The 26,993-nt window shown below is 42.8% G+C and overlaps 2 protein-coding genes across 4 annotated transcripts in view; both read right to left on the bottom strand.

The window, feature by feature from the left end:
* Window positions 1-12,038, bottom strand: part of AHCTF1 (AT-hook containing transcription factor 1) — a 51,424-nt gene extending 39,386 nt beyond the window's left edge. Inside the window, exon 1 of one of the 3 annotated variants that reach the window (XM_081905775.1) lies at window positions 11,219-12,038. The gene's annotated coding sequence lies outside the window, so the exon portion shown is untranslated. Of the gene's footprint in view, window positions 1-10,588; window positions 10,754-11,218 lie in introns of those variants that run through there. The other 2 variants (XM_081905773.1, XM_081905774.1) reach the window with 2 other exon arrangements.
* Window positions 12,039-20,505: 8,467 nt separating this feature from the next.
* Window positions 20,506-26,993, bottom strand: part of SRD5A2 (steroid 5 alpha-reductase 2) — a 25,057-nt gene continuing 18,569 nt past the window's right edge. The window contains exons 3-5 of the mRNA XM_081905846.1: window positions 26,035-26,136; window positions 24,910-25,060; window positions 20,506-21,294 (exon numbers count right to left, since the gene is read on the bottom strand). Coding sequence (XP_081761972.1) covers window positions 21,228-21,294; window positions 24,910-25,060; window positions 26,035-26,136 — 320 coding nt within the window. The 3' untranslated portion in view covers window positions 20,506-21,227. The remainder of the gene's footprint in view (window positions 21,295-24,909; window positions 25,061-26,034; window positions 26,137-26,993) is intronic.

Raw genomic sequence — 26,993 nt, 5'->3', positions numbered from 1 at the left:
AGGGCACGGAAACGCCATTTACCTTCCCACCAGAGTAGTACCTATTTATCTATTTGCACTTTTTGGTGTGCTTTCGAACTGCTAGGTTGACAGGAGCTGGGATTGAGCAACGGGAGCTCACCCCGTCGTGGGGATTCAAACCACCGACCTTCAGATTGGCAAGCCCAAAAGGCTCAGTGGTTTAGACCACAGCACCACTCACGTCCCTTACTGATACTGATTTGGGAGGAGGGAAAAGATGGGAAAACTAGAGCAAGAACAACAATTAAGATGGTTTCCCACCTCTTTTTATAACCACAGGGTTTTTTTTTAATACCATCTTGACTTTCAAAGTTACACCAAGAAACAACGTAAGCTGGGGGGGGGGAGAGAGAAAAGATGGAAGGACATTTGCTATGATTTCTCATCACTTTAGTATGTAAATAAGAGACACTTAATACACATTGTTTACATATTCATTGGCATAGAATTACTGCTATCCTGACAGTGGCCTCGTTGCTTCACTTTTTTTCTAAAATATTGTTCACTGACTGTGTGAAAGCTGCATTCTTTAAATCATGTCTACTCAGAAGTAAATCCCATTGACTTCAATGGAGCTTTTCCCCAGGTAAGTGGAGCTATGACTGCAGCCTTAATCTGCTTCCTACTGTGAATTTCAAAGACCGATAGAAGGAATAATTCATTATTGTTATTTTCACATGAAAAAGTGACCTCTTTTGTTAATTGCTGACTTTGTGCCTGCTCCTCAGTTGCAGTCTGAGAATACCAAGCTGTAAAACAAAATCATGCTTACTGAGAACATTCTGAAACATACATTAGTTTAGGCACTGTTTCAGCAGATACACATAGAACAAATTTCTGTATAAAATGTGCATTTATGAAATAAAGAGCTGCATTACAAAAATGGTTTATAAAAGGGGCATTACACTGGTACTGGAGCGCCTGTTAAATGTTTAATATACCCACAGGAATTCATATAACCGAAAAAAGAAAGAGCAAAATATCAACAGGGTACTAAACTATCACTCCCTGATGTCTGGGTGAGGGGGAGCCAGAACTAAATTTATGCCGAACTGTAAAATCAAGTTAGCAGGGCTGCAAGCCTGACCCCCGCTTTCCGGGGAGAATCCCCATTGAATTCAATTGGAATTACTGCCGAGCAGACATGGATAGGCTTGCTGCAATAGGTGGCTTTGTGATGGCCCATTAGCTACTTCATTCACTGTCTTTAAGCTGTCACAAGAGTTTGTTCTTGCTACAACTGATAAATAGGGATACCCCTCTGAAAAGTCATTAATTTTGAAGTCAAACAGATAGGGAAGGGAAGAGTTGTAAATATCTACAAATGCACATCCATCAAGCTCTGTGATATACATAAAAGATTATGTATACTTCTACATCAACAGACAACAAAATGAAATATACTTGTGTAAAATGAACCAATTGAAGCATAACAAAGGCAAGGTAAAAATTAAAGGACCCCTGGATGGCTAAGTCCAGTCAAAGGCAACTATGGGGTGTGGCGCTCATCTCGCTTTTCAGGCTGAAAGAGCCAGCGTTTGTTCAAAGACAGCTTTCTGGATCATGTGACCAGCATGACTAAACTGCTTCTGGCGCAACTGAACACCATGACAGAAGCCAGAGCACACGGAAACACTGTTTACTGTCCCATCACATTGGTACGTATTTATCTACTTGCATTGATATACTTTTGAACTGCTAGGTTGGCAGAAGCTGGGACAGAGCAACGGAAGCTCACCCCATCACATGGATTTGATTGCCAACCCTTCCATAGGCAAGCCCAAGAGCAGGGGTTCTCAAACTAAGGTTCGCGGGCCACATGCAGCCTGCCAGGGTCCTAAATCTGACACACCCATCCACTGCAGAACCTGCTGCGAAGCCACTGAGGAGGAGACTCAACACGCTTTGGAGAGCTTGTGCCGCGGTGCCTTTAAGCAGAGCAGGCGGGAGGGAAAGAGGCGGGTCAGGATTTCCCCCTCCTGGCCCTGCCCTGCCTTGCCATCCGGCCTGTCCCTCCCCACGTGCGTCCGCCTCCCTCGATCCCCAGCCACCATGCTGTTCGCTTGTGCCTTGTGGTCCGCCGCCCTCTCCGCGGTGGCACACTGCCTGATCCAGCCCCGGCCGCTGTTGTCCTTACAGCCCAGCTCGGCAGCCCCAGCTGCCACCTCCTCTGGCCAGGCTCGCCCTCCATCTCCTGCGCCTGTGGCAGCTTCCACACAGATGGTGAGTTACGAGCAGAGGACAGGGGAAGGGGGAAGAAGGTCACTCACAAGGAACGCAGGGCTCTGGGGCTTACTCTCAAGGAAGCCCCCCTTGGGGCCGCTGGGGATCACATCCAAGGAAAAAGATGGCCGCCATCATCATAGGGAGTTTTTGTCCTGGGAAAAGTGCTTGGGGGCTGGGCTGCGATCCAAGGTGTGCTTGCTTGCCAGAATCCCCCTCGGCATCAGGTTGCTCGCAAGTAAACGTCTGCCTGCCATCCAAGAGGAGCCCACATGGACACAGGCTTTGGGGGGGAAATGGGTATGGGTTCATCCGAATCCACACACACACCCCAAAGCGGGACAGAACAGTTACTTAATTTCCATCCCACATTTTTTCTCCCAGAAGCTCAAGGTCTGTTGTTTTCACCATCCGCATTTATTCCCCACAACCCGCAATGAGACACATTTAAATCAAGCAGACTCACTAATTTCTATGCATCTCTCCCCTCTGAGACATATCTTAACCTCAGGAACCATGCACTCAAAATTGCAACCATCTTTGGAAGCACCTATGTCTGTGAACAGACTTTTTCTTGAATGAAATAGCTGAAATCTCCAACAAGATCCAGACTAACTGGTGAACACTTGCATCACTTGCTATGACTAGCAGTGACAAATATGGAACTGGATATTGACCATCTCATTAGCCAAAATCAGGCCCATACTTCCTATTGAAATATTTATAAGTTTATGTTGATTAAAATTGTTCTTCATTTTAAATATTGTATTGTTTTCCTGTTTTGTGCACTACAAATAAAATATGTGCAGTGTGCATAGGAATTTGTTCATATTTTTTTCCAACTACAGTATAGTCTGGCCCCCAACAGTGTCTGAGGGACAGTGAACTGGCCCCGTTTAAAAAGTTTGAGGACCCCTGCCCAAGAGGATAAGTGGTTTAGACCACAGCACCACCCATGTCCCACACAACAAAGAACAGCTGATGAATGCATGGATGAGTACTGGAATGGATGAATGAATATTCATGCATTCCTACTAGTAGTTCTAGGTAGGTATGACACAGAACTAGTTACCAGGCTGCTGGTGGTCTGTGATACAGTATTAAGTGTATTACTGTGGTTAGGAGTGCCTTCTACCAGCTTTGTCTGTTCACTAGTTATGACCATTCCTGGACAGGGATAGTATGACCACTGCAGACCATTAATTTAGTTCAAAACTAAATTAATGTAATGCACTCTATGTGTGTTTGCGCTTGAGCCTGGTCTGGAACCTTCAGGCTGTGCAGAATGTGGCTGCTAGGCTATTCATAGGATCAGTTAGCCAACAACACGCAACTCCATTGTTAAAACATCTGAACTGGCTGATCTGCTGCCAAGCTAGGTTTAATATTCTTGTATTAATTAATAAGCAACTTAGGTACAGAGTACATTAGGGACCAGCTGAGCCATAATATCCTAGTTCAATTACTGAGAGCATCTATAGGAGTGTTGTTGGTTGTCCCTTGAGTTGCTGAGACTCATCTGACGACAACATGAAACAGACTTTCAGTGCTATTGGTCTAATATTGTGGAATACTCTGCCAATAGAGATTTAGCAGGCCTCTTCTGTATTCATTTTTAAGCATTTGCTGAAAAATTCTCTATGCTGCCATGCTTATGCAATTAAAGAAAAAAATATTTCTGCTACAGTTAGTCTGTGATTTTTGTTTTATATGGTTTTTATTGTATTTGTTGCATACTGATATTAAATACTTATATAGTGCAACTTCACTTAAAAGTAAGTCATTATTTGCATTTTTCTAGAAAGGGTAGATATCCTATTGATGTACTCTTCCTGAAGTATTTACACACACTTGCAAACACAATTCCAAGGACAGGTAGTAGATAGCTCAATGGATTCGTGACTCGCAATTTTTCAGCCAAAGTCTTACCAAAGGAACTTTCTTAAGTCAAAAAAGAACTTTAGTGCAGTCCAACTCTATAATTATATCTTCTACAGGCAACCTACTCTCAAGCTGATGAAGAGTCTGATCTGTATTACATAGGTTCAAGATGTGGAAGTTAATAGCCCCTCTTTGTCCTGCCCTGAAAGCTGGCTAGATATCCCTTTTTGTTCCCCTGAAAGGTATTAAATCTGGATGCACACATATTTATAGAGCAGCAGTACTTGGTTGCCAGAATCTATTAACTGCTTTTTCTGGCAATTAAAATATTCTTAGTCTATGAAAGCTCTGCAACTTCATTGTTTAGTATTTGTTCCACTTTAACTGCTTAATAGGGACGCAGGTGGCGCTGTGGGTTAAAGCCTCAGCGCCTAGGACTTGCCGATCGAAAGGTCGCGGTTCGAATCCCTGCGGCGGGGTGCGCTCCCGCTGCTCGGTCCCAGCGCCTGCCAACCTAGCAGTTCGAAAGCACCTCCGGGTGCAAGTAGATAAATAGGGACCGCTTACCAGCGGGAAGGTAAACGGCGTTTCCGTGTGCAGCTCTGGCTCGCCAGAGCAGAGATGTCACGCTGGCCACGTGACCCGGAAGTGTCTCCGGACAGCGCTGGCCCCTGGCCTCTTAAGTGAGATGGGCACACAACCCCAGAGTCTGTCAAGACTGGCCCGTACGGGCAGGGGTACCTTTACCTTTACCTTTAACTGCTTAATATATTGTTGCATGCTGCTTCTTCAAAAACAAAATGGGATTATGTTTCACAATTTTGCAAACCTTGATAAAACTTTTTTAAAGAGTTCCTCAAGCTCTTAAAAAGCTTTTGGTCTGGAAGGTCACAAGTTGTGCAATAAGCAAGTTGAGCAAAACATGGAAACATAGTCCAAACATACAAAATGTGCATCATCACTCAACATTTGCTAGGCCAGGAACAGACCTGGTTAGCAGATAGGTTTCCTGGCACCTCAAACATTATAGCCAATTAGATCCTGAATGTGAGCACTGGCACCATCCAGCAACATAGGAACATTTCCTTTACAGCGAGTGAAAAGACTTATCACACTTATAATGGTATATGTGTTTTGTGTGTGAATATAACCTGCAATCTCAGTATCCTTTTTAAACTCAGTTTAAGACTAGAGACTCATTAGATATACAAGAGAATTATTTACACATGCCAAGTTTTGCAAGTGTTCCGGCACAGGTGCATAGCAGGATCTGATGTGCTCTAGTGAAAACAGACTGAATAGTTTCATTGAGCTCACCGTGACCGCTAATTTTACAGAATGTCCTCAACGGGCATTTGCCTTTACCAGATTAGACCCAGGGGTCTATGCCCTCAATTCTCCACCACCAAAGTTAAGGAGGACATTGTTGTAAGTTTCAGTCACTGCCAAATCTGCATAGCCCAATTACTCCTCCTCCTTCCAAAAGTCAAGATACATTTCTTCTAAGTCTCTGTTTTCTAGTTAACATTATATTATCTATAGGAGCAACATGCCATTTAGTTTTTTTTTAAAAATGTGCCGTACAAATGGAGACATTCAATATCATTCAATGTGTCATAAATCAACATGTCTATACATACTGTTTTGTAGTTTTTAAAACAACAACTCAATATGGATAGCAAAGGCTTGTTTATTTTAAGAAAAATACTATTAATCTGAACTTTACACAAAGGCTACCAATCAGTGGAGAATATTAAAGCCCAAGGCCTGCCAAGCACCCTGCTGCTTTTGGAACACCTGGAATACCTTTGTACAACTAAAGGATATGATAATTAAAAATGTACCAAAATATTCAGAAACTAATTCAAAAACAAAATTCTGAAAGTATGTTGCCAATGGCAAGGACAATAGGAAAGAAAACATTACCACAGTCACTTTTTTACTGTTTTGTATCTTTTTTCCACAGCATGTGAAGTGCATCAGTACAAGCATTAAACATGGCAAATGGAACAAGAATTGGATTTTTAAAAATAACTTTTCTTTACCATGTTTTCCTTAACAGGAAAGCACAAAAAGCTAATCTCTCAATTTTCTTTAACATCTGTGTTTACTAATCAAATGAGTTATCTAGATAGGTAGTTCTCCTTCTCAGCACATTAATGGTATATTTTTAGTCTGTAGGGAAAGGGAAATGTTAGTAAATTCACACCCACACCTTAAAGTACATGGCTTCCCCCAAAGAATCCTGGGATCTGTCGTTTGTCAAGAGTACTACAAATTGTAGCTCTGTGAGTGGTAAACTAGAGTTTCCAGGCTTTTAGGGGAAAGCCATGTGTTTTCAATGTATGGTGTGGATGCAGCTGAAGGCTACAATTTTATCAGTATTAGACACTCAGATATATAAGCTAGGCGCCAAATTGCTCCCTAAACTAGGGTTACTTGCCAAAACAGAATACCTAGTTGCCATTTTGGGGCCAGACAGCTCAAAAGTCGAATTTTTTAATATGACTTTTTGGTTCCTGAAATTCATTCTGATTGTGCAAAATATAACATAATTCTACAGTGTGTGAAAACAGTCAAGATCCAAGGATCCCCAGGCATGCACCTCCAAAGGTGGAGACTTCAGGCACCATCCTTGCTCCTGGGCATCTTCACTTGGTCGAAATGGCCTATACCCATCTGCAAAATGTGCCTGGCAAATTTTGACCACTTAATTTTATATACATTTACTTGAGCATAAAGACTACTTAACTTTGCAGGACTTCCTTCTCAGTTACACAGGATCCCTAAATGACCAATGTTTAGAGGATCTCTACTTGGAAGGAATGTACATCTAATGTAGATCTATTCCTCTCTAACTCTGCTTATGGAAGCAAATCAGGATTTCCCCTTCCATTTTTAGATTGACTTGCATTTGAACAGCTATTCATTGTTAAAGAGTAGGATTTTTATCCTGAAGACCACCATCCAGCAGACTGATGGATCACTCATTTGTGGCTTGCACAAATTTCTGACTTCAGGCTACCACCTTCTGAAACAGTTAAATGTTCACTATTTTTCTATTTTTACTTAAGGCACTCTTCAGTTCTGGATAAGTTGTTCTCCTTTGGCAGCTACTTAGTTGTTTCAAAATATTTTAGAGTTGCAGTAGGGAGTTAAATTTGATGAATGCCCAGAAAAATCATGAAATCTGTGGCATTAGGGCTGCTTGCTTTTCTATTCACATTGCAATGGGGTCCATGAGGCATCTATAAATTAACTGTCCATTCTATTAAAATCTATTTTCTGCTTCCCCACCCCAGGATATTTTTACATCTATTTTGATTCTAATCACACTGTGTGAAAGACTACTGCAGTGTACAGTGGTACCTCGGGTTACATATGCTTCAGATTACAGATGCTTCAGGTTACAGACTCCGCTAACCCAGAAATAGTACGTCGGGTTAAGAACTTTGCTTCAGGATGAGAACAGAAATCGTGCTCCGGTGGCGCGGCAGCAGTGGGAGGCCCCATTAGCTAAAGTGGTGCTTCAGGTTAAGAACGGACCTCTGGAACGAATTAAGTACTTAACCCAAGGTACCACTGTATTCTGTGTGGGGCTGCCTTTAAAAATGGTACAGAAACTGAAGGTAGTTCAAATTACTGGGACTGGACATTTGATTATATTATGGAAGAGTTCTACCAATGCTGATTTTAATCCATAAAGCCCTAAACAGCGTCAGGCAAGGTCACTTGAGATATGCATATGCCTGCCTAAATCCCCTTCAAGCTCCGATGCAAGTGTACCCACCAAGTGAAGTGAGGTAGGTGGTTACCAGGCAGAGGGCAGTGGTACCCTTTTACAGAATAGTCTCTCCAAAGTAGCCTGGCTGGGACATTCTCTATGGTCTTTTCAATGCAAGGTCAACACCTTTTTTTTCAACCAAGCTTCTTAATTGCATTTTAAAATTGACTTCAAGCTGCTGTGGCTTATCATGGTTTTAATTTGAGTGGCATACCACTTACGCTGTCTCCTGTAAAGGAAATTATTTGCTATCTTATTGCTTTTTGTTGATTAAAATTAGTATTTTTAAAAATATTGCCATAATTGTAAACTACCCAAGGAATATTTACTGATACGGAGCCATATGTATTTAATAAATGATAAAATAGAATAAATTCCAATGCCAGCTAAGGGTAGAAATAGATGACTATCTTACAGGTTTCAAAATCACACCCCCAGTTTCACCCTTCAACTCCAATCCAGGAAGGTTCACCAGGTGCCTTCATTATACACCTTTAGGCACCAGGAAAAAATGCTCCTCCTTAATCAGGCCTTTGCCTGATTGACATTCAATGCCCTTGGGGGAGGGGAAGGGTTATTGGGTTGGTTTGGCTTTTATTTTGATTATGTATTTTGTGTTTTTATCTTGTGAACGATCCTAACACCCACAAGTATAGGGTGGTATACAAATTTAATAATAATAATAATAATAATAATAATAATCTCCCTCGCTTTTCCCCCGCAACATATAATGAACACTAACTACCGTATTTTTTGCTCTATAAGACTCACTTTTTCCCTCCTAAAAAGTAAGGGGAAATGTGTGTGCATCTTATGGAGTGAATGCAGGCTGCACAGCTATCACAGGAGCCAGAACAGCAAGAGGGATTGCTGCTTTCACTGCGCAAGACTCAAACTCTTCAGCTGCCATGCTTTCAAAGACGTTTACTACAACATCTTCTAGGAGATAAGAAAGCTCAACTCAGGAATGGCTGACAATATAAATCATTTTTATTTGCAACTTTAAAAGAACAGGAGACCTAGTCATTAAAGATACCTTAGGTTCTTTTGCACTGGGTTATTACACTTCCCTAAATGAGTCATAAGCAGTGCTGGTACAGAAGAAAAACAAGCAGGATGAGGAACACATTTATACAGGAAGTTCATGTAGGGTGGTCATAGTGTTCACTCCATATTGAACTGATTCACAATTTCATCCAGCTAATGAGCTGGCCAAGTATTGCAGGACAACGGGATTCTACATGTTGCGCACCTTGTAACTTAAAGGAAACATTTGACTGAAACACACAGTAAGCTGTTTCAGATTGATGCAGATGAAACATTTGAAGTTATGGATATATCTTTGTTGAAGTGAAATACTTATTTTACATTAAAATTTTAAGTGGGAAACTTGTGGCCCTCTAGACATTATTATCCTCCAACTCCCATCAGTTCTAGTCAATGGTCTAATGGTCCAGGATGTTGGGAGTTGTAGTTCAGGAACATTTGGCAGGCCAGATTCGCCAGCCTTGATTAATAGGCTACTCTAAAAAATAGAAATGTTTCCAGGGCACCTAACAAGTTATATTTTAGTTGTATACACACAATAAAGGTACAGCAGATATGAGCAGAATAGTACAATTTTAAAAAGAAGCCTAGTAAAATAAAGAGGTATTTGCCCAGCATGGAAAAAGACCAAGTGGGCACTGAATCTACCAGGTCACACACAGGTTGTATCAGTTTATTTTGTTAGGACCAAGAATTACCGGTAGTATTATTCCCACTATAGCAGCAAACATATCTAGAAGTATGCACAATAAACCCAACCAAGGACCCAACAGTTACACCAGACCAGAGTTAAGTCTGAACTGAAACAATGAAAGCCAATTTTACAGTAAACTCAAGGATAGTAAACAATAAAATAAGGACCCAGTATGCTGATTATTTGGGGTATTATTTTACATCAACCTCTCTATAGTTCCAGCACACTTATCTGAAGCTCATACCAAGAACTAACTTAGTTGGTCTTTAAGGTGCTACTGGAAGGAATTTTTTTTGTTTCAACCTCTCTATAGTCCTGCCAAATACAGCATGCATGTTTTTAAAACACACCAAGAGACAGGCACTAAAAAATTACATGGATCTCATGGCAATATTGAACAACATCTACATTGTAGTCAAACATTCACAAGAGAAGACTGTTTATGAAGATGGTTGAAGTTCTCTGCGTAATGCATTCTGGTACTGTATAGTTCTTATCACACACTGAATTCAAAGCAAGATACCAGTCACCTATACCCATCCATTGATACAATTTGGTTGTCTATCTATGGGATCCATCAGCATCTGCCACTTCTCAAATCTAGATCTCATCCTATCATGCAACTCTAAAATGATCAACTTTTGCACACTAGCTAAGACTCAAGAAACAAAAAAACATACGATGGTTTTCTCTAGTCCCCATTCAGAAATGCCATCTCCAACCTGCAGCCTTGAGAGACGATATCCACCCTGACCCAGGATTCTACCACTCCATTCCAGCCCAATAACATCATGATTCTATGATGCCGAGTTAGAACCAAGCCCAGGTTATTCCAATAGTACTTACTCCCAAGTAATTAGGGCTTGCAATGGCACGCACGCTTCCTTGCAATCAAGTCTCGCTTTGCACCCAGAATCGGGCTGCCCACGTGCCCTCACCTCAAATTAAAACCACCCAGCCTGCAGAACCAGGAATCGGAAAGCAAATTATAACTCTACGCAATGGCCCTCGAGGGGGGAAAAATGGCTGTTCCTCCACCGTTTCAGTTGTTTGTCACGAACTGTCACATGTTCGCCGTGTTGTAGTTTTAAGAGCGCAGGTTCAAAGCGACAGGATCGCGAGCGGAACACGAACCGGGGAGCCGCCTCGCCTCAGCGGGCAGGGGTCGGGCGGAAGAGCCCCTTCAGGCCGCCGCCCCCGTCCAGCCACGCTCGCTTAAGGCGCTCGAAAGCAGCACGCCGCACCGCCCCCCCCCCCGCCCGCCTGCAGTTGCCGCCTTGCTTGCCTTCCCCAGCCCGACGGGCCGCCTCGGCGTCCCCGCGCTCGGGAGGGCAAAGGGCGAAGGAGAGGCCTCGCCCCCGTCAGCCTCCGAGGCTGGGCGTGTGCGAGGGAGGCTTCCCCGGGGAAGGCAGGCGCCTGAAGCGCCCGGCAGAGCCATGTGCACCACCCGCAGACGCTTACATAAGCAGCCTGGGGGTGCCCGCCTCAGGCCGCCCGGCCCAAAACAGGGCCTACCAGCCTGGTCCGCCGCCTACCCGCCCGCCGGCCTCCCTCTTCGCGGGCGGTACCTGCTGCTCAGGCGGGTGTCGCCGCCTCCGCCGCCTTGCCGCTCGGCCTCCCGTCAGAAAGGCGTCATCTCTCTCCCTCTCTCGCACTCGCCGCAGCGGTTGGGGAAGGCCGGCGAACGTGCGCCTCTCCTCAGGCGGGCTCTCTGCGCCGGGCCTGCTCAGTCGCCGGCCGCCGCGCGCGCTCTCGCTCGGTATCTGTCTGCGCAGCAGCAGCCGCCTCGTCGTCGTCGTCGTCCTCTTCCTCCCCCCCACCCGCAATCACTCACCGGCAAGCAGGAGGAGAGAGGGGGGTGTGGGAGGAGGAAGGCTGACCTCTCGCGAGAACAAATCACAGCCGCCGCGGGAATTTTCAAATTCTTGAGCTCTTGCTGTTGTTTCTTTTAATTGTTCGCCTTGCGAAGCCTGACGAAGCAGTAGGAGCGGAAAACACCCGGGCGCTGCCTTCGCCAAACTACAAGGCCCAGCATGCACCGCTTCGAACGTAGCCGCGGAGGAGACAGTCTCGGGCGTCTTGAAGGCGGGGGTTTTCCTTGAAGGTTTAAAAGGCGGCGGTGGCCTTTCCGTTGGCCATGTGCTCACGTGGGCCACGATCGGACGCGTGTTTACTTAGCAATAAGGGCAGCTGTGTACCATAGGAATTACTCTCCTTTTCTTTTTCTTCTATTTCCTTTCTTCCGGCTTCTTTCTGTTTCTTTTCCCCCTTTTTTGTAGCTGTTTTTAAAAATTATTATTTCCATTAATTTTCTATGTCTTACCGTATTATGATAAAACTTTAATAAAAATCTTAACATACGCAGGGCTTTCTCCCAAGTCAGTCCTCCTAGGGCATTATTATATTCACATTATCTTTTGTCAGGTGAGCAGCTCCCAAGACTCTTGTGAACCCAGCCGCCGTGAAGTTTTATTTGTTCACACATTCAAGGTAGCTAGAGTTGTATATTGCTGTCCCTGTTAGATAGGAAAGGCCCACTGTCAATTGCAGTTTTTACTTGGATGGGGGGAAAAACATGATTTGGGATGAAAAACAAATGCACAAAAAGATTACCGGTGATAGAATGGATGCCTATTGCAGTGTTTTTCAACCACTGTTCCGCGGCACGCTAGTGTGCCGCGAGATTTTGCCTGGTGTGCCGTGGGAAAAATTGAAAGATTCAAAAGATTTAAAAATAAAGTATTTTATAATTTTTCATATTTCTGTTTACTTACTATTTCATAATAAAGTAATTATAAAATACTTTCTTTGTGTTTATTTGATTCTTATTCAAGAGAATTACTTTATAGTCAATATAGGCACAGAGCTAAATTTTTTAACATTTTCTAATGGTGGTGTGCCTCATGATTTTTTCCATGAAACAAGTGTGCCTTTGCCCAAAAAAGGTTGAAAAACACTGGCCTATTGTACTATGTTTTCTTAGTGTTCAACTGCAAACAGAATGCATCATAGTTGTGCATTTCCATCTGCTTACAATTACACATCTATTTTTGTTAATTTTTTGTTGGGGTACTAATAACGTTGCAGCAGTGGCTATGTTTGTTAATAAACAATTTCCAAAAACATTTTCCAACTTTACACAGCACTGTAGGGTTGCAAAGGACCCCGGGAGTCATCTAGTCCAACACTCTGCAATGCAGTAATCCTGCCCACAGCTATCTCTGGGTGGGTTCGAATCATAAAAATGCATTGCTCTGGTGCTGCTGAAGGACTGCCAGAAGCCATTTGAAAATAGCAACCTGTACAGAATGTCTAGCCATTCCCCCACTCTCCAATTCAAAGCCTATGTCTCTCATGCTATGCAAGTGGAAATCTCCATTGGTAATAACTTTCCTACTGAAGTCTATTACAAGGGCAGCACTGGTAGGTGTGTGAATGTTTTCCTGTTCAGTTAGTCCATGATCACTCCAGAAGTGAAGATTGTAATTGGCATTAGTGCTGTTCTTAGGACCTGGAGTTTTTGCCAGCCCGTACTGTCTGGTTGTATTGAGTTGTATGCAGTTGCAGTCACATGAAAACCAGGAAATGATGAGGTCCAAGCTACTGGTACATATTACATTAATTGCATAATTTGCCTTTTTGTTTCTGATTTTTTCCTTTTACGAAAGAGCTCTGAAGGTGCAAGAACTGGGTTGGAGGAGCAATATTGAATGCTTGCCTCTTGTGCTGCAGCCCCTATGAAAATTGCCCCTCAACCCCAGCTAGTATTTGATATTGTTGGGAAGCTGTTACTGCAAGCTAGTACAGTGGTACCTCAGGTTACATACGCTTCAGGTTACAAACGGTTCAGGTTACAGACTCCGCTAACCCAGAAATAGTACCTCGGGTTAAGAACTTTGCTTCAGGATGAGAACAGAAATTGTGCTTCAGCGGTGCGGGAGGCCCCATTAGCTAAAGTGGTGCTTCAGGTTAAGAACAGCTTCAGGTTAAGAACGGACCTCCGGAACGAATTAAGTACTTAACCCGAGGTACCACTGTATTTGGAGTTGCCAGTCAATTTGTTTATCAAATCTTGCATGTGTGAAATAAGCTTAACTGAATTAAGTGAGATTTACTTTTGTGGGATATCCAGCTTTGTATAAACAAGATGCTTAAGTCTAATTCAGGGGCAGAGAACCTAAGGCCTGGGGGCCGGATGCAGCCCAATCGCCTTCTCAATCTAGCCCGCGGATGGTCCGGGAATCAGACTGTTTTTACATGAGTAGAATGTGTCCTTTTTAAAAAAATGCATCTCTGGGTTATTTGTGGGGTATAGGAATTCATTCTTTCATTTTCTTCTTTTTCTTTTTTCAAAATACACCACCACATGGTCTGAGGGACAGTGGACTGGCCCACAGCTGGAAAATGTTGCTGACCCCTGGTCTAATTAATGCACAAAAGGGTTAAAACCATAGTGTAAGCTGTCCTGCCAAGCTTAGCTTGCCTTGGGAAGGGACTAGGTAATCAAGACTTTGTTACCTGAGAAGCTCAACCTGTGAAGAAGCTAAGCTGGAGCATCCAGTTTAGTTGCATGGCTCTCACAAGCCATTCTTGTTTTTCTATAACCAATAATTTAGGAACTTCCACTGCTTTGAAACTAAGCTAAGTTTTACTGTCTGTGCAACTTTCTGAAGCACATGAATCTGACCTTTGAAGAGTTTGTATGTAAACCATTTTAAACTTAACTAAACGGATGGTAGGGGAAGAGGGAAATTTTAGAACTTACAAAGGCATATTTTAAAGGTCTAACAGTCTATATTTTCACGTCTTACTTTGCTGCATATTTTGTGATTTTAAATCTTTGCTGGGGTTCTCTCACCAAAGATTATTTGCCCCAAACTTGGATATTGGCCTGGAATTCTTCTTTGGTATACCATTTTTTTCCTTGAACCAACAACTTTCGAGTAAGTGCATAAACAGACTTGCCTAAAGTGTAAACTCTAATTCAGCCAACATAAAGTAAAGGTAAAGGTACCCCTGCCCGTACGGGCCAGTCTTGACAGACTCTGGGGTTGTGCGCCCATCTCACTTAAGAGGCCAGGGGCCAGCGCTGTCCGGAGACACTTCCGGGTCACGTGGCCAGCGTGACATCGCTGCTCTGGCGAGCCAGAGCCGCACACGGAAACGCCGTTTACCTTCCCGCTGGTAAGCGGTCCCTATTTATCTACTTGCACCCGGAGGTGCTTTCGAACTGCTAGGTTGGCAGGCGCTGGGACCGAGCAGCGGGAGCGCACCCCGCCGCAGGGATTCGAACCGCCGACCTTTCGATCGGCAAGTCCTAGGCGCTGAGGCTTTAACCCACAGCGCCTCATATGCTAATATAACAGAATATTTTACAAACATAAGAATTACAGCACAGGCAGACATTTACAACCTAACACATGCATCCATAGATACCTAATGAATACCTTGTTGATAGCTCAATGTTTTTCATGTATGAAAAACTTCTCCCTCTCTTTGTGTCAAGAAAGAATGCCACAAACCTCTATGCTTCTGTGGCGATATGAGCTAGTATTAATTGTGCGTGCGGCCTTGCCTGCCCCCCAAATGTTACAATCCACTTTCTTGATACAATATGCGCTTCCTGACAGCATTCATAACCTTTATGCTTTTCAGTAAAACAAAAAACACTTATTAGGCAGTGCACAGTGGAACAGAAAAGCTGCCTTTGCACTCTCTGGATAAAGTAAGTTTGACAGCCATGAATACATTATCTGGAAGCCTTTTGTCCCATGTTTTGCCTTACACTCTTCCAGGATAACCATGTTATGTAACCAATTAGAACTCAAATATATACCATTATTTACTTCCTCAGGCAAAGGTAATGACCATTTTAATTTAATACAGGTCTTGCCATAAAATGATATGTCATGTTTAATTTAAACAAGTTTCTCTCCTGTGTTGTACTTTGGCATTTGGGAAGTCTATTTCTAGTGCTCATAAAACAGAAGTCAAAAGGAAAAAGGGGAGAAATACTGTTCCCTTGTTGAAATGCATTCATAAGTAATGAGCACTTTTTATTATACAGTATAATAGTATTCCTCCACAGACCTCACTATATTGTATCAGCTTCTGACACGGATGAGACCACAACTGAGTACTCTGAGCTCCTTCAACGGGACTTTAGTGTGCTTTTGTTGATTTGTGAGTTGTAAACCACCTTGAATGCCCACCAAGTAAAATGGTGGTGCAGAAATGTAAAACAAAGAAACAAAATTATTAATGAGCATTATTAGACCCATGTCTACAAACTAGCCTCCGGTATGTGTTTCAGATTTACAGATTGCTTTGGGAGTATTAGATGCAATGGGTTGTATCCATTGCTGCCTTCAACCCATTCAAAGTCAGGCACAGTTTTTGCCAATCCCTGTTAAATATTGCAGCCCCCCAGACTATTGGAAAGATGCTAGCTAGCCACAAGAGCCTGAGAGACACTACTGCAGTATTGCCTGTGTGATATAAAAACAGCTTCAGTTTGGTTTACTTTGCAATAAAAGGAAGGAGGTTGATGGAGGAATATTGGCCAACTCAAGGGAGGTGATATCAGTCTTCTACATAGGACATATCCAATCAAATTATCATTACAATAGGCTGCCCCTCTGGGCCCATTGTTTGAATCCAAATCCATTCATGTCAGGGAGAGACTGACAACTAAAGAAACAAAAAAAATCTAAAGAAACAAAGAATTAACTCTTTTAGTGTGGCAGCATCTACTGCTTTGGAACTCCCTGGAAGCGAGCACCTCCGCTGTATAGTACCTCGGGTTACATACACTTCAGGTTACATACGCTTCAGGTTACAGACTCTGCTAACCCAGAAATAGTGCTTTAGGTTAAGAACTTTGCTTCAGGATGAGTACAGAAATTGTGTTCCGGTGGCACGGCAGCAGCAGGAGGCCCCATTAGCTAAAATGGTGCTTCAGGTTAAGAACAGTTTCAGGTTAAGTACAGACCTCCGGAATGAATTAAGTACTTAACCCGAGGTACCACTGTATTGTTTTTGGCACCTGCTTATAACATTTTTGTTTAGGCAAGCCAATTCAGACATGTAGAAGTTATATATGCCTTATCTCTTTTTAGCTACTCTTGAATCTTTTTAAATACCTGTTTTAACTTTTATACTGAGAATGTTCTATTTTATATTTTTATGAACCGCTTAGGTTTTCTTATAATCATTCAGTATATAAATTTTGTTAACCAAATGCATAAGTGCCATCCTATTGACGAGAGAACCCACCCCATCTTGCTATGAAATGCAGTCGTACTAGGTATGTTATAGCCTAGGGCTGTCCATGAATGACGCCTCCTGTATCTAACAATAGTAGTAGTAGTGGTAGTAGTAGTAGTAGTAGTACCACCCCACCCATATGACTGGGTTGTCCCAGCCATTCTGGGCGGCTTAAAAGATACATACATTAAACATACACCTTTAAGTACCAGGAACCCATTTACAACAGGGGTGGGAATCCTCAAGCTCTGGGGCCAAATGCAGTCCCCAGACTACACCACGCGTTGGCCCTGCTCCACACCTTCCTCAAGTGCTTTTGCCTGGTTGGAAAGTCCCCTTGAATTGGGATAATGCCTCTTGTTTGCCTACATGAAGGGTGCCTTGCTTATCATGGTACTTTTGTGTCATTTTTTAAAATCCTTAATTCAGCAAGATCCTGTACAAGCTTGTCAACAATGGTTTAGAGTAAAACATGTACAGTGCAGGGGATTTTGTAAAAAATTAACAGTGCTATGTAAGATTCTATTTTACCGAGAATACACTAGCCTAAAAATGCAGACACATCTCAGCCTTCCTGGCAGGATTGTTAATTGCATGCTCACATGATATTTTTGTGTTGACTTTCCTTATTGGCAGCTATTCAACCTTGATGATCAATAATAGATGTGCTTTGCAATGTGTAATCAATGCATGTATGTTTTGTTTGAAAGCTGTGCTCATCTGCTGATTAAATGTTTAATCGGTGATAAATGCTTACTGACATCAAAACCAAAGTAATTACAGGCTCAATGAGCCAGAAACAGCATAATGGGAATTCTACTGTTCTCCAGTAGAGTAGGAATAATTTAATAGAAGAGGGCATTGCAAAACCTAGGAAAAAAGCAGACCTAATTGGTGGCAGAATGAGCTGCCTAGGAAAAGTGACTGAAGTCACTGAAAGCGGAACTTAGAGCATCGCTCCCAAGAGGCATTTTACTCCCTCGTACTCTGCATAATTAACTTATGGGATTTACTACCACAAGATCCAGTGATAGCCATTAGTGTCACAGTTTCAAGTAAAGCTTAGGCAAATTTATGGAAGAGAAGCCTATCAATGAAAATTAACCAGATAAATTAATTGCACATCCCACCTTTCCTCCAAGAGGTTCAAGTTCGCATATTTTTAGCTAGTGATGAAAATAAGATCTTTACTTAGGGTCTTCTCACCAGACTTCATATTCCCATTGGAAGCTTCCCCATAGGCATTTGGATGACCATGTTGGGTAATAGGATGTTGGACTAGTTAGGCCTTTGGTCTGATCCTTTTAGCTGTTGTTTTGTCCCTGTGAAGTACATTTTCCTTGTGTTCTTGCCATTTAATATTAGGAGGAGGAGGAGGACTACATATACCACCCTGACGACTTTGGTGAAAGGGAGTTACACTGCATATAAATGTAACAAAAATAAAATGAACCTGAGTTAGGAACCCTTAAAGAGGCCTTTTAGGTTCTATCTCCCTCTCCAACATTCATAGAAATAGAAGTGGAAATGGGTACCATGAGATTGTTTGTCATCCATAAAACAGAGCAGGTATGCAATCAGTTTATTCTGACTGTATAACTCCAAGTATCATACAGACTAGCAGGGTAGTAACATGTACTGTATCAGGTCCCTTAGTGATTTTGCAGCTCAAAGGACCATTGGAACAGCAACAATATATTCAAATACAGATCCATGTCTGTGCAGGAATTCAAGTCTAGCAGGACTCTGAGTCTATAGTTTCCTAGCAGCATCAAGCTCATTCCAACTCATCTCATTCTACTACACATTTGAGTGAAGACAGCTTGGCTGAGCCTGAAAGATCAGCAAATTTGTTTGCTTATACTACTTGCCTGTAAGGTACAATTTCAAGTGATCTGAAAGAGAGGACTCACCGGATAGACGCCTCCCTTATATTAAAAGTCTTTTGGTACAGCACCATTTATGTTACAAGCTCAAACACAAGTACAAAGAGCCTGTTGAGGAGTACGAAATGCATTCCATTGGAACAGACACATTTGACCTGGGGCATCTACAGATCTAAGCATTGCTGCTGCCTGCTGGCCATTTGTATGAGAATCTTATGGAACTAATCACTACCGGGAAATAGGATTTTAATTTGTGGCGTGCTGGTTCAGATATTGCTTCCTTCATGATGCTCCATTCACAGGACTGCTCTGTGCAGGCAGTGTTTGAATCAACCTAAAATGTTATGGTCAGAAGACAGAATTGTCAACTCAAAGCTTTGTTTCAAAAGCAGTACTTTAAAAAGCACCAGAAAGTGGTCTGAAAGCTGTGCTGAAGTTAAGCAGCTCTGCATCTTCAGTGCCTTGATGGAAACCTCTGTATGCGTCATAGGAGCAGAGGAAGACAACTGGGTCATCTAGCTCAGTAATGTCTGGCAGCAGCTATCTAAGGTTTCAGGCACGGGTTTCCCTGGACGGTTAAGTCCACTCGAAGGAGACTATGGGGTGCAGCGCTCATCTCGCTTTCAGGCCGAGGGAGCCGGTATTTGTCCACGGACAGCTTTCCGGGTCATGTGGCCAGCATGACTAAACCGCTTCTGGTGCAATGGAACACCATGATGGAAGGCAGAGCGCACGGAAACGTTTACCTGCAACTGGACCTTCTGCATATAAAACGCGTACTCTGCCACTAGGTGACAGGCCTCCCTAAAATTCTACCTTGAATTCTATGGAGGGGAGATAAGATATGAATGTAATGAAATACAAAACGCAAGGAAAGAGTTTTACATTGTACAGTAATTGCTTGGTCCAACACCAATAATTGAACATCAATGTAGTGGGTCATAGCTCAATGGTAAAGTACATGCAGTTGATCCTCCTTTCTTCCTAATGTGTTTCAAAATATGTCTTATACTGTAAGCTTTCAGGCAGGACCTGATCTGAAATAGAGTGGTACCTCTGGTTACGAACTTAATTCGTTTCGGAGGTTCGTTCTTAACCTGAAACCGTTCTTAACCTGAGATACCACTTTAGCTAATGGGGCCTCCCGCTGTCACCGTGTAATTTCTGTTCACATCCCTGAGGCAAAGTTCTTAACCTGAGGTACTACTTCCAGGTTAGCTGCGTCTGTAACCTGAAGTGTCTGTAACCCGAGGTACCACTGTACTTGTTTCATTTATTATTTAAGTACATTATTTTTGCTGAGCATATTATTTTTTCTTGTCTTAAGTGTAAGTAAAAGTGGATGCTTTAGCAGGGATGTCCAACACGTTGATCGCAATCTACTGGTCGATCCTTGCGAGGTTTTGATAGATCGCGGTAGATGCATTTCCCCTCCCCCCAGAAAGCTCAACAACTTTGACCTGAACCCCTAAAAAACGGGGGTAGATCACCGCCAGATTTTAATTTTGAAAGTACATCACAGTCTCTCGGAAGTTGGCCACCTATTTAAAGCAAAGCAATCTGCATGATCCGAAACAACCAGAAGATAACATTGAACAAGTTATGAATAAATCCATATATTGTATGATACAAGATGCTATGATAAAAGTGCTCTGCTAGTACAGGCTACCTGGGCTATTCTTTTAGTAAAATGAAATGCTAAATTTGGAACAAAATTTTTATTTCTTATTCAGTTAACAAGCCATGTTTTACAAGGAAATGACACATTCACTTAAATTACATAACGGTTTTGGGAATATAGCAGCCCATTCTTGATCATAATCAGTCCACCTGGAGGGGGAAAAATATGAAATATTGTTCTCTATCAGCAAGAGGCCTTGGAACCAGGAATTACTTTTTCATAGACGACCTGTTGCTCTTTATAGGGAAGACCACAGGAGCAGAATAGAAAGATTACCAGTAAAAAAAAAGCAGATATTTTCTTTCAGAGTCTTCAGTATAGCTACAGCAGTGACAACTACAGACAGGCCCAGATGAAACTTCAGTAATTCCTACTAACAAAAAAAACACCATTGCTAGGGATAAAAGCAGTGTGAGTGTGTAGACATTTTGAGTGGAATAATGGTGCACAATAAAAGCATTAGGTGCCTCTGCAAATCACTGACACTCTGCTTGACAAAACTTGTTTTTTGTTGTTGTTTAAAAAATCAAAAACTCTGACGATGAATCACAGAACTGTGATTACTTGTTTCCATCCAGCAACAACACTCTGTATAACTGGCAACATAGCACTATTCAAGTTTCTTTCCCTTTGAAACTCACATCAGCAATTTACACATTAATAATAAACTTCATAATTAAAGTTATACAGTAAAATAACACACAAAACACACCCCGCTGCTCAAAAAGTCCAGATAATTGGCCTCTAGAATATGAATGGAATCAAGGCTTTTCTAGATCTTGGATAGCCAGTGAATCTCTTGTGATAGTACCTGAAAAGACAAAAGGGACACACAATGAAAACAAAAAATGGCCAAAATGATATAGACCTGCATAGATTGCTTTAAGAAAGTAGAACCTCATTTTTCAACATCTTATGCTGCTTGTGGCAAATATTTAAAATGTTTTGATTAGAGGGACTTGGAGTTTCCATTCAACTTTCAGATTTGAGCAATGGTGAACATAAGTATTGCAGTGGCAGAAATTAGACATCAAACCAAACTATGGTTAAGGATGCTGTGATTTAGTGTGATGTTATATTGAAAAACCATAGTTTCTGACAGGCTAGCAAACCAAAATCAAACCATAGTTTCAACTGAATTAGGTTTGCAAACTATGGTTTGTTACAACCGTGGGTTGGTGTGACATACGAATTTACCAAGTATACTTACAGTCAATCCTCCTCCATAAGCTGCTGCACCATGGAGATGGGAGTGAATTTATGAATCTATCAAGATGAGACCCAAGAAGACAGAAAACAACAGCAGACCGACAACTCTGAGCTATATGTGTGTTGTACATTTAGAACAAAGAGCAGTTCCATGCTTAAAAATCACGCCCTCTAAGCCATCTGACACCAACTGCCCTGTGTGAAGGTTATCGATGATGTTATATTATTTCATTGTATTTCAGAACAGATTAGAAACAAACTCTGAATAAAAACAATTATCATCCCAGCAAATGCTTGCTGGAATTTAAAAAAAAATACTAGCTGGCAGAAGATATTGAAAGAGGGTAAACTTGATGGGGCAAGGCATTCCACACTTTGGATGCAGCTACTGAGAGAGCTCCAACTCTTGTCACAGCCAACCAGGCTTCCACAACAGGTGAGACATGTCAATTAAGTACAATTAAAGCGCATTTCAAGCACACACACACACACGCTCCAAAATAATACTGGGAGCTGCAGTATGTTGATAGTGCTAGAAACTGCAGCTTTGTTAGGGATGAACTACAGTTCCCAGGGTACTTGAGAGGGGGTACTTTCAGTGTACAGTGTGTAAACTAGTCTTAATCTAGAGAAGCAGCCAGTGTGTTTTTATGTGTGTGTGTGTGTGCTTTGTGTCTCACCCTGGCTTCTCTTGTTTAACACTACAGACCTATACATTGACTTGAGAATAAGGTCCATTGACCTCAGTGGGACTTGCATCTGAGTAGGCATGATTGCACTGTAAGTCTCCCTCTCATGAAGCAGCTTTTCATGTATAATCTATATCAAGCACATACATTGAATTATCTGCCTATTATAGGTCAACTGGACAACAAAAATGGATTCTACGTGCCCTAAGGTAAAGGTAAAGGGACCCCTGACCTTTAGGTCCAGTCGTGACCGACTCTGGGGTTGTGGCGCTCATCTCGCTTTGTTGGCCGAGGGAGCTGGCGTACAGCTTCCAGGTCATGTGGCCAGTATGACTAAGCCGCTTCTGGCAAACCAGAGCAGCGCATGGAAATGCCGTTTACCTTCCCGCCGGGGCGGTGCCTATTTATCTACTTGCACTTTGACTTGTTTTTGAACTGCTAGGTTGGCAGGAGCAGGGACCGAGCAACGGGAGTTCACCCCGTCGCGGGGATTCAAACCGCCGACCTTCTGATCGGCAAGCCCTAGGCTCAGTGGTTTAACCCACAGTGCCACCCGCGTCCCGCATCTATGTGCCCTAACAATGGCCAAAAGACTGTTATTGATGAACCAGAAAAAGAAAAATATGCTCCCCTTCAATCAATTGACTGAAGACATAACAGCACTCGAAACGTAAGGACGGATGGCTTATAGATGCAGACTTTATTTGGATAAATATATCAATATTTGGAATGAGTTTATACAAAATTTAACAAGTTATTAATAATCATATCTGTATTAACATACATTACACATATATAGTCAAAGGTGACTAAGGGGCATGGCATTCATCTTGCTTTCTGGCTGAGGGAGCCAGCATTTGTCCGCAGACAGCTTTCTAGATCATGTGGCCAGCATGACTAAACTGCTTCTGACACAATGGGACACCATGATGGAAGCCAGAGTGCAAGGAAACACTTCTTCTTTTTTCAGTTTCTTTTGTATAATTAATTTTTTTAAAAAATTAAATAAAATAAGAATAAGGGACTTCCAGTGAGGCAAGATAGCGAATGCCATGGCCGCGCGGAGCTCTTGAGGACCACCAGTATTGGTAACAATACTGACAGCATTGCTTATAAACTTTACACACCCAACACAAGCACTTGTCACTGTCTCACTGACCCACCCCTATTGCGAGCAAAAGGGGGGATGGCCTGTTCTCAAACAAGCCCATCCATGCCGGCTGAGACACAGGACCAACTGGCTGGGAGCCAAATGGTCCAAGCTACCCCAAGCAAACACCTATATAACTGCATATAGGCTACTCTCTACAACCTACTCCCCAATCTTCAGCCCATCCCTAACTCTAACCCCCCTCTCCCCCAACCCACCACACTGTATGTCAACACAGCACACTAGGTTCAATAATATAAGGTGAGAAACACAGGTCAACCTAGACAGGTTGGCAGGGAATCATCCTATAAAATAGACATACAAAATGGCTAGCTTAAAAGCAATTACACTAAATGTGAGGGGCTTGGGAAACCCTATCAGAAGAAAACACATCACCTCGTATGTAAACACCATGAAACCACACATTGCCTTCCTACAGAAAATACACAACCCACCCAAAGGAAGCAAACTCCTGAGCAAACCCTGCTTCAGTCAACAATGGGTGGCACCTTGGTCAGGAATAGCCCACGGAGTAGACATACTACTCAGTAGAGACCAAAATTTTAAAGCCACAACAGTGGTAAAAGACAAAAAAGGCAGATTCGTTTTTGCTAAAGAGGTACTAGATGGCAAAAGTAAACTGACAATTGGCTCCATATAGTGTATGCCCCAAACACACAAAAATTACTAGAGTTCATCTAGAAAACACTAAACAAATTCATCTCCTTCTCTGAAGGGAAAGCAATCCTAGGAGGTGACCTCAACCTAAATATGAGAGGCACCTCCCTAAAAGATCTCCATTCTACAACCCCCTGAGCAACCTTCCTCAGAGGGAAACCCCAAACAATTAGAAATTCTTACAAACTACTAAAAGTGCTAAAAAGACGGAAGCCTTTATGACATATGGGGAGAAAAGAACCCAGGAGGCACCAGCCACACATTCCAGTCTGGACGCCATGGCACAATGTCCATACTGGACAGCATTCTGCTCACACAAGGCCTGATCCCCATGGTAGAAACAAGATTAAAACCACAGACCACGCCCCTGTAGAAGCTACCTCAAAGTAGGAGAGGAAGCACAAACTACGTACCCCATCGTGGTCCTTCAGTCCCATCCTAACCACAAACCAAGTTGCTAGAGAGGATCTCTTGAAAACTCTCCAAAACTACTTTAAGGACAATGATGTGGGTGACATAACAAACCCCTTCCTCTGGGATACAATGAAAGCTGACACCAGAGGAACCTGCATAAAGGAGAGGGCATCCCCTTAAAAAAATGCTAAATTAGAACGAACATTAAGCCCCTCTCATCACACTACAAACAAACAGGAGCAAAAAAATAATAAGAATAAGAATATGCAAACAGCATGCTTGATACCTGTGATGGTGATATGCACGAGGCCCAATGACGCAGAGTGTGAAAAAGGCAAAGGCAAACGCTGGCAGGCACCAGGTTGCTATAGCATAGCCAAACCATTCCAGTATCTCACCAAAGAAATTTGCTCCTGATACATATGCAAACAGTCCTCCTGCATGAAAGGGAACTAGTATGAGCACATTTGAACAGTGGAGAGTGAGCCTCATTTACACATCCTAAGCATGTTGCCACCAGGGCTGGCATTAACCCAACAGGGGTTCCTGCTGCCATTACTGCAGCCATGGCTGTGGCCAGAGGGTCTCAACACCCCCTAGCCATTACAGCTCCCAGGGCCCATAGCCAATTGTAAGCAGTTGCAGAACAATGTTGTACAAAGTTCTATTCCTAGTGTGGCAATGGCAAAAAGAAGGCAGAGTTTTGACTTCAGTACTGCTGGTCAAGAGGATTTAAAGAAGGCCAGACTGGACTTGATGGGCCTGTCATCAATTGTTGCACTAGGCCTGAACTACCAGATGTAGGTTGGGGGGTCTTGCACAGTCCAAGAAGCCCCCAAACAACTGGGAACATGTCTCAGCAGTAAACCACTGCATTTGTTGCATTGGCAGCTGAGGCTTTAGCTCCAGGGGAAGAGTGGCAGCGGGCTCAGCCAATCAGACACAAAACAGGGACAATGTGGCAGTAAGGAGGGTGCTTAGCCCGTCCCCTTACTGCTCTGGCACTCTCATTGGCTCCATGACCTCAAAGGTAATAAATGATTGGTTGGCCTCACGAGGACCTTTACCTGTGGTCAGAAATGTTTTAGACTTTCTGCTCAGATAAATTATCCTAGAAAGCATTCTCAGCTTCCCACCATGATCCTATTACTTCAGGGGTGGTGAATATGTGGCCCTCCAGATGTTGTTGGACTCCATCATCCCCAGCTGGCATGGTGGAAAGTGAAGTCTAGCAACATCTGGAGGGCCACAGGTTTCTCATTCCTGCATTACTCTGCTTATTATTGACCACTTCTGATGAATGACAGGTGACTAATAGTGTGACCTGCTGGTGTCTTCCTCACCTACCCTCATGTTTCTCAAACCACAGGGACAGGGTCCCCACAAGGAAATTGGGAAAAGAATGACATACCTTGTGGGATTTTGTAAGTGAGCTCCCCAGGTTTTCTTAGCTGGCGCAGAATGAGGTCACTGTGAATATTGACTCCCATGCCAAACAAGAACAACAAGAGACCTAAAAGCAGAAAATGAAGTATTTATTGGTTGGGTGACTAAAATATTTGATTTCAGGCCCTGTGCTCAAACAGCCAGTCTGTTTAACAAGCACTGTTAATTGCCCCATACAGGCAAGCAAAGGAAGGGAGAATCCATATTATAATGAAACAGGGCAGTTTGAGACCTGGGAAACGGGGGGGGGGGGGTCTGCAGAAGAGGGAGACTGCTGAGTTTCTTTGTTAAGGAAATAGCCTTGCCCTGGCGTGTTTGGTATATTGTTTCGTAATGTAAACTTGGGACAGAGCATTGCCACAGAAACTAGATAGCAGGAGAAACTTCTGGAAGGTGACTGTCATGACATTCTTTCTTTCTTCCCCATTTTGCCTGACTAAGGTGATGTCATTAAGAGATAGGTGTGTGTGTGTGTGTGTGTGTGTGTGTGTGTAACTGGCAATCTTGGAACTGGGTCTGGAATAGAGTTGCCACCTTTGTTCTGGAAAAATACAGGGCAGGGAAGGCAGTGATTTCTGGGGGGGTTTTTGCCCCTTTGGAATTTATCACATGTACATACACATGAATTTGTAAACCTGTCTGTGCTTGGCTACTCAGAGCTTAAATACATGATCTTTCACACACCCTTTCAAACACATGCATTTGGAGAGGATCCCTAACTTGGCAGAAAGAGAGAGAGAGAGACCTGAAATACAGGACAAAACTGTATTGATACAGGATGTAGCGTTTTACATTGGAATACTGGACAATCCTGTACAGTGGTACCTCTGGTTAAGTACTTAATTCGTTCCGGAGGTCCGTTCTTAACCTGAAACTGTTCTTATCCTGAAGCACTACTTTAGCTAATGGGGCTTCACGCTGCCA

The sequence above is a fragment of the Podarcis melisellensis genome, assembly GCF_964234715.1.
Source record: "Podarcis melisellensis genome assembly, chromosome: 3".
NCBI lineage: Eukaryota > Metazoa > Chordata > Lepidosauria > Squamata > Lacertidae > Podarcis > Podarcis melisellensis.
This window is presented reverse-complemented; position numbering and strand designations above follow the sequence as displayed.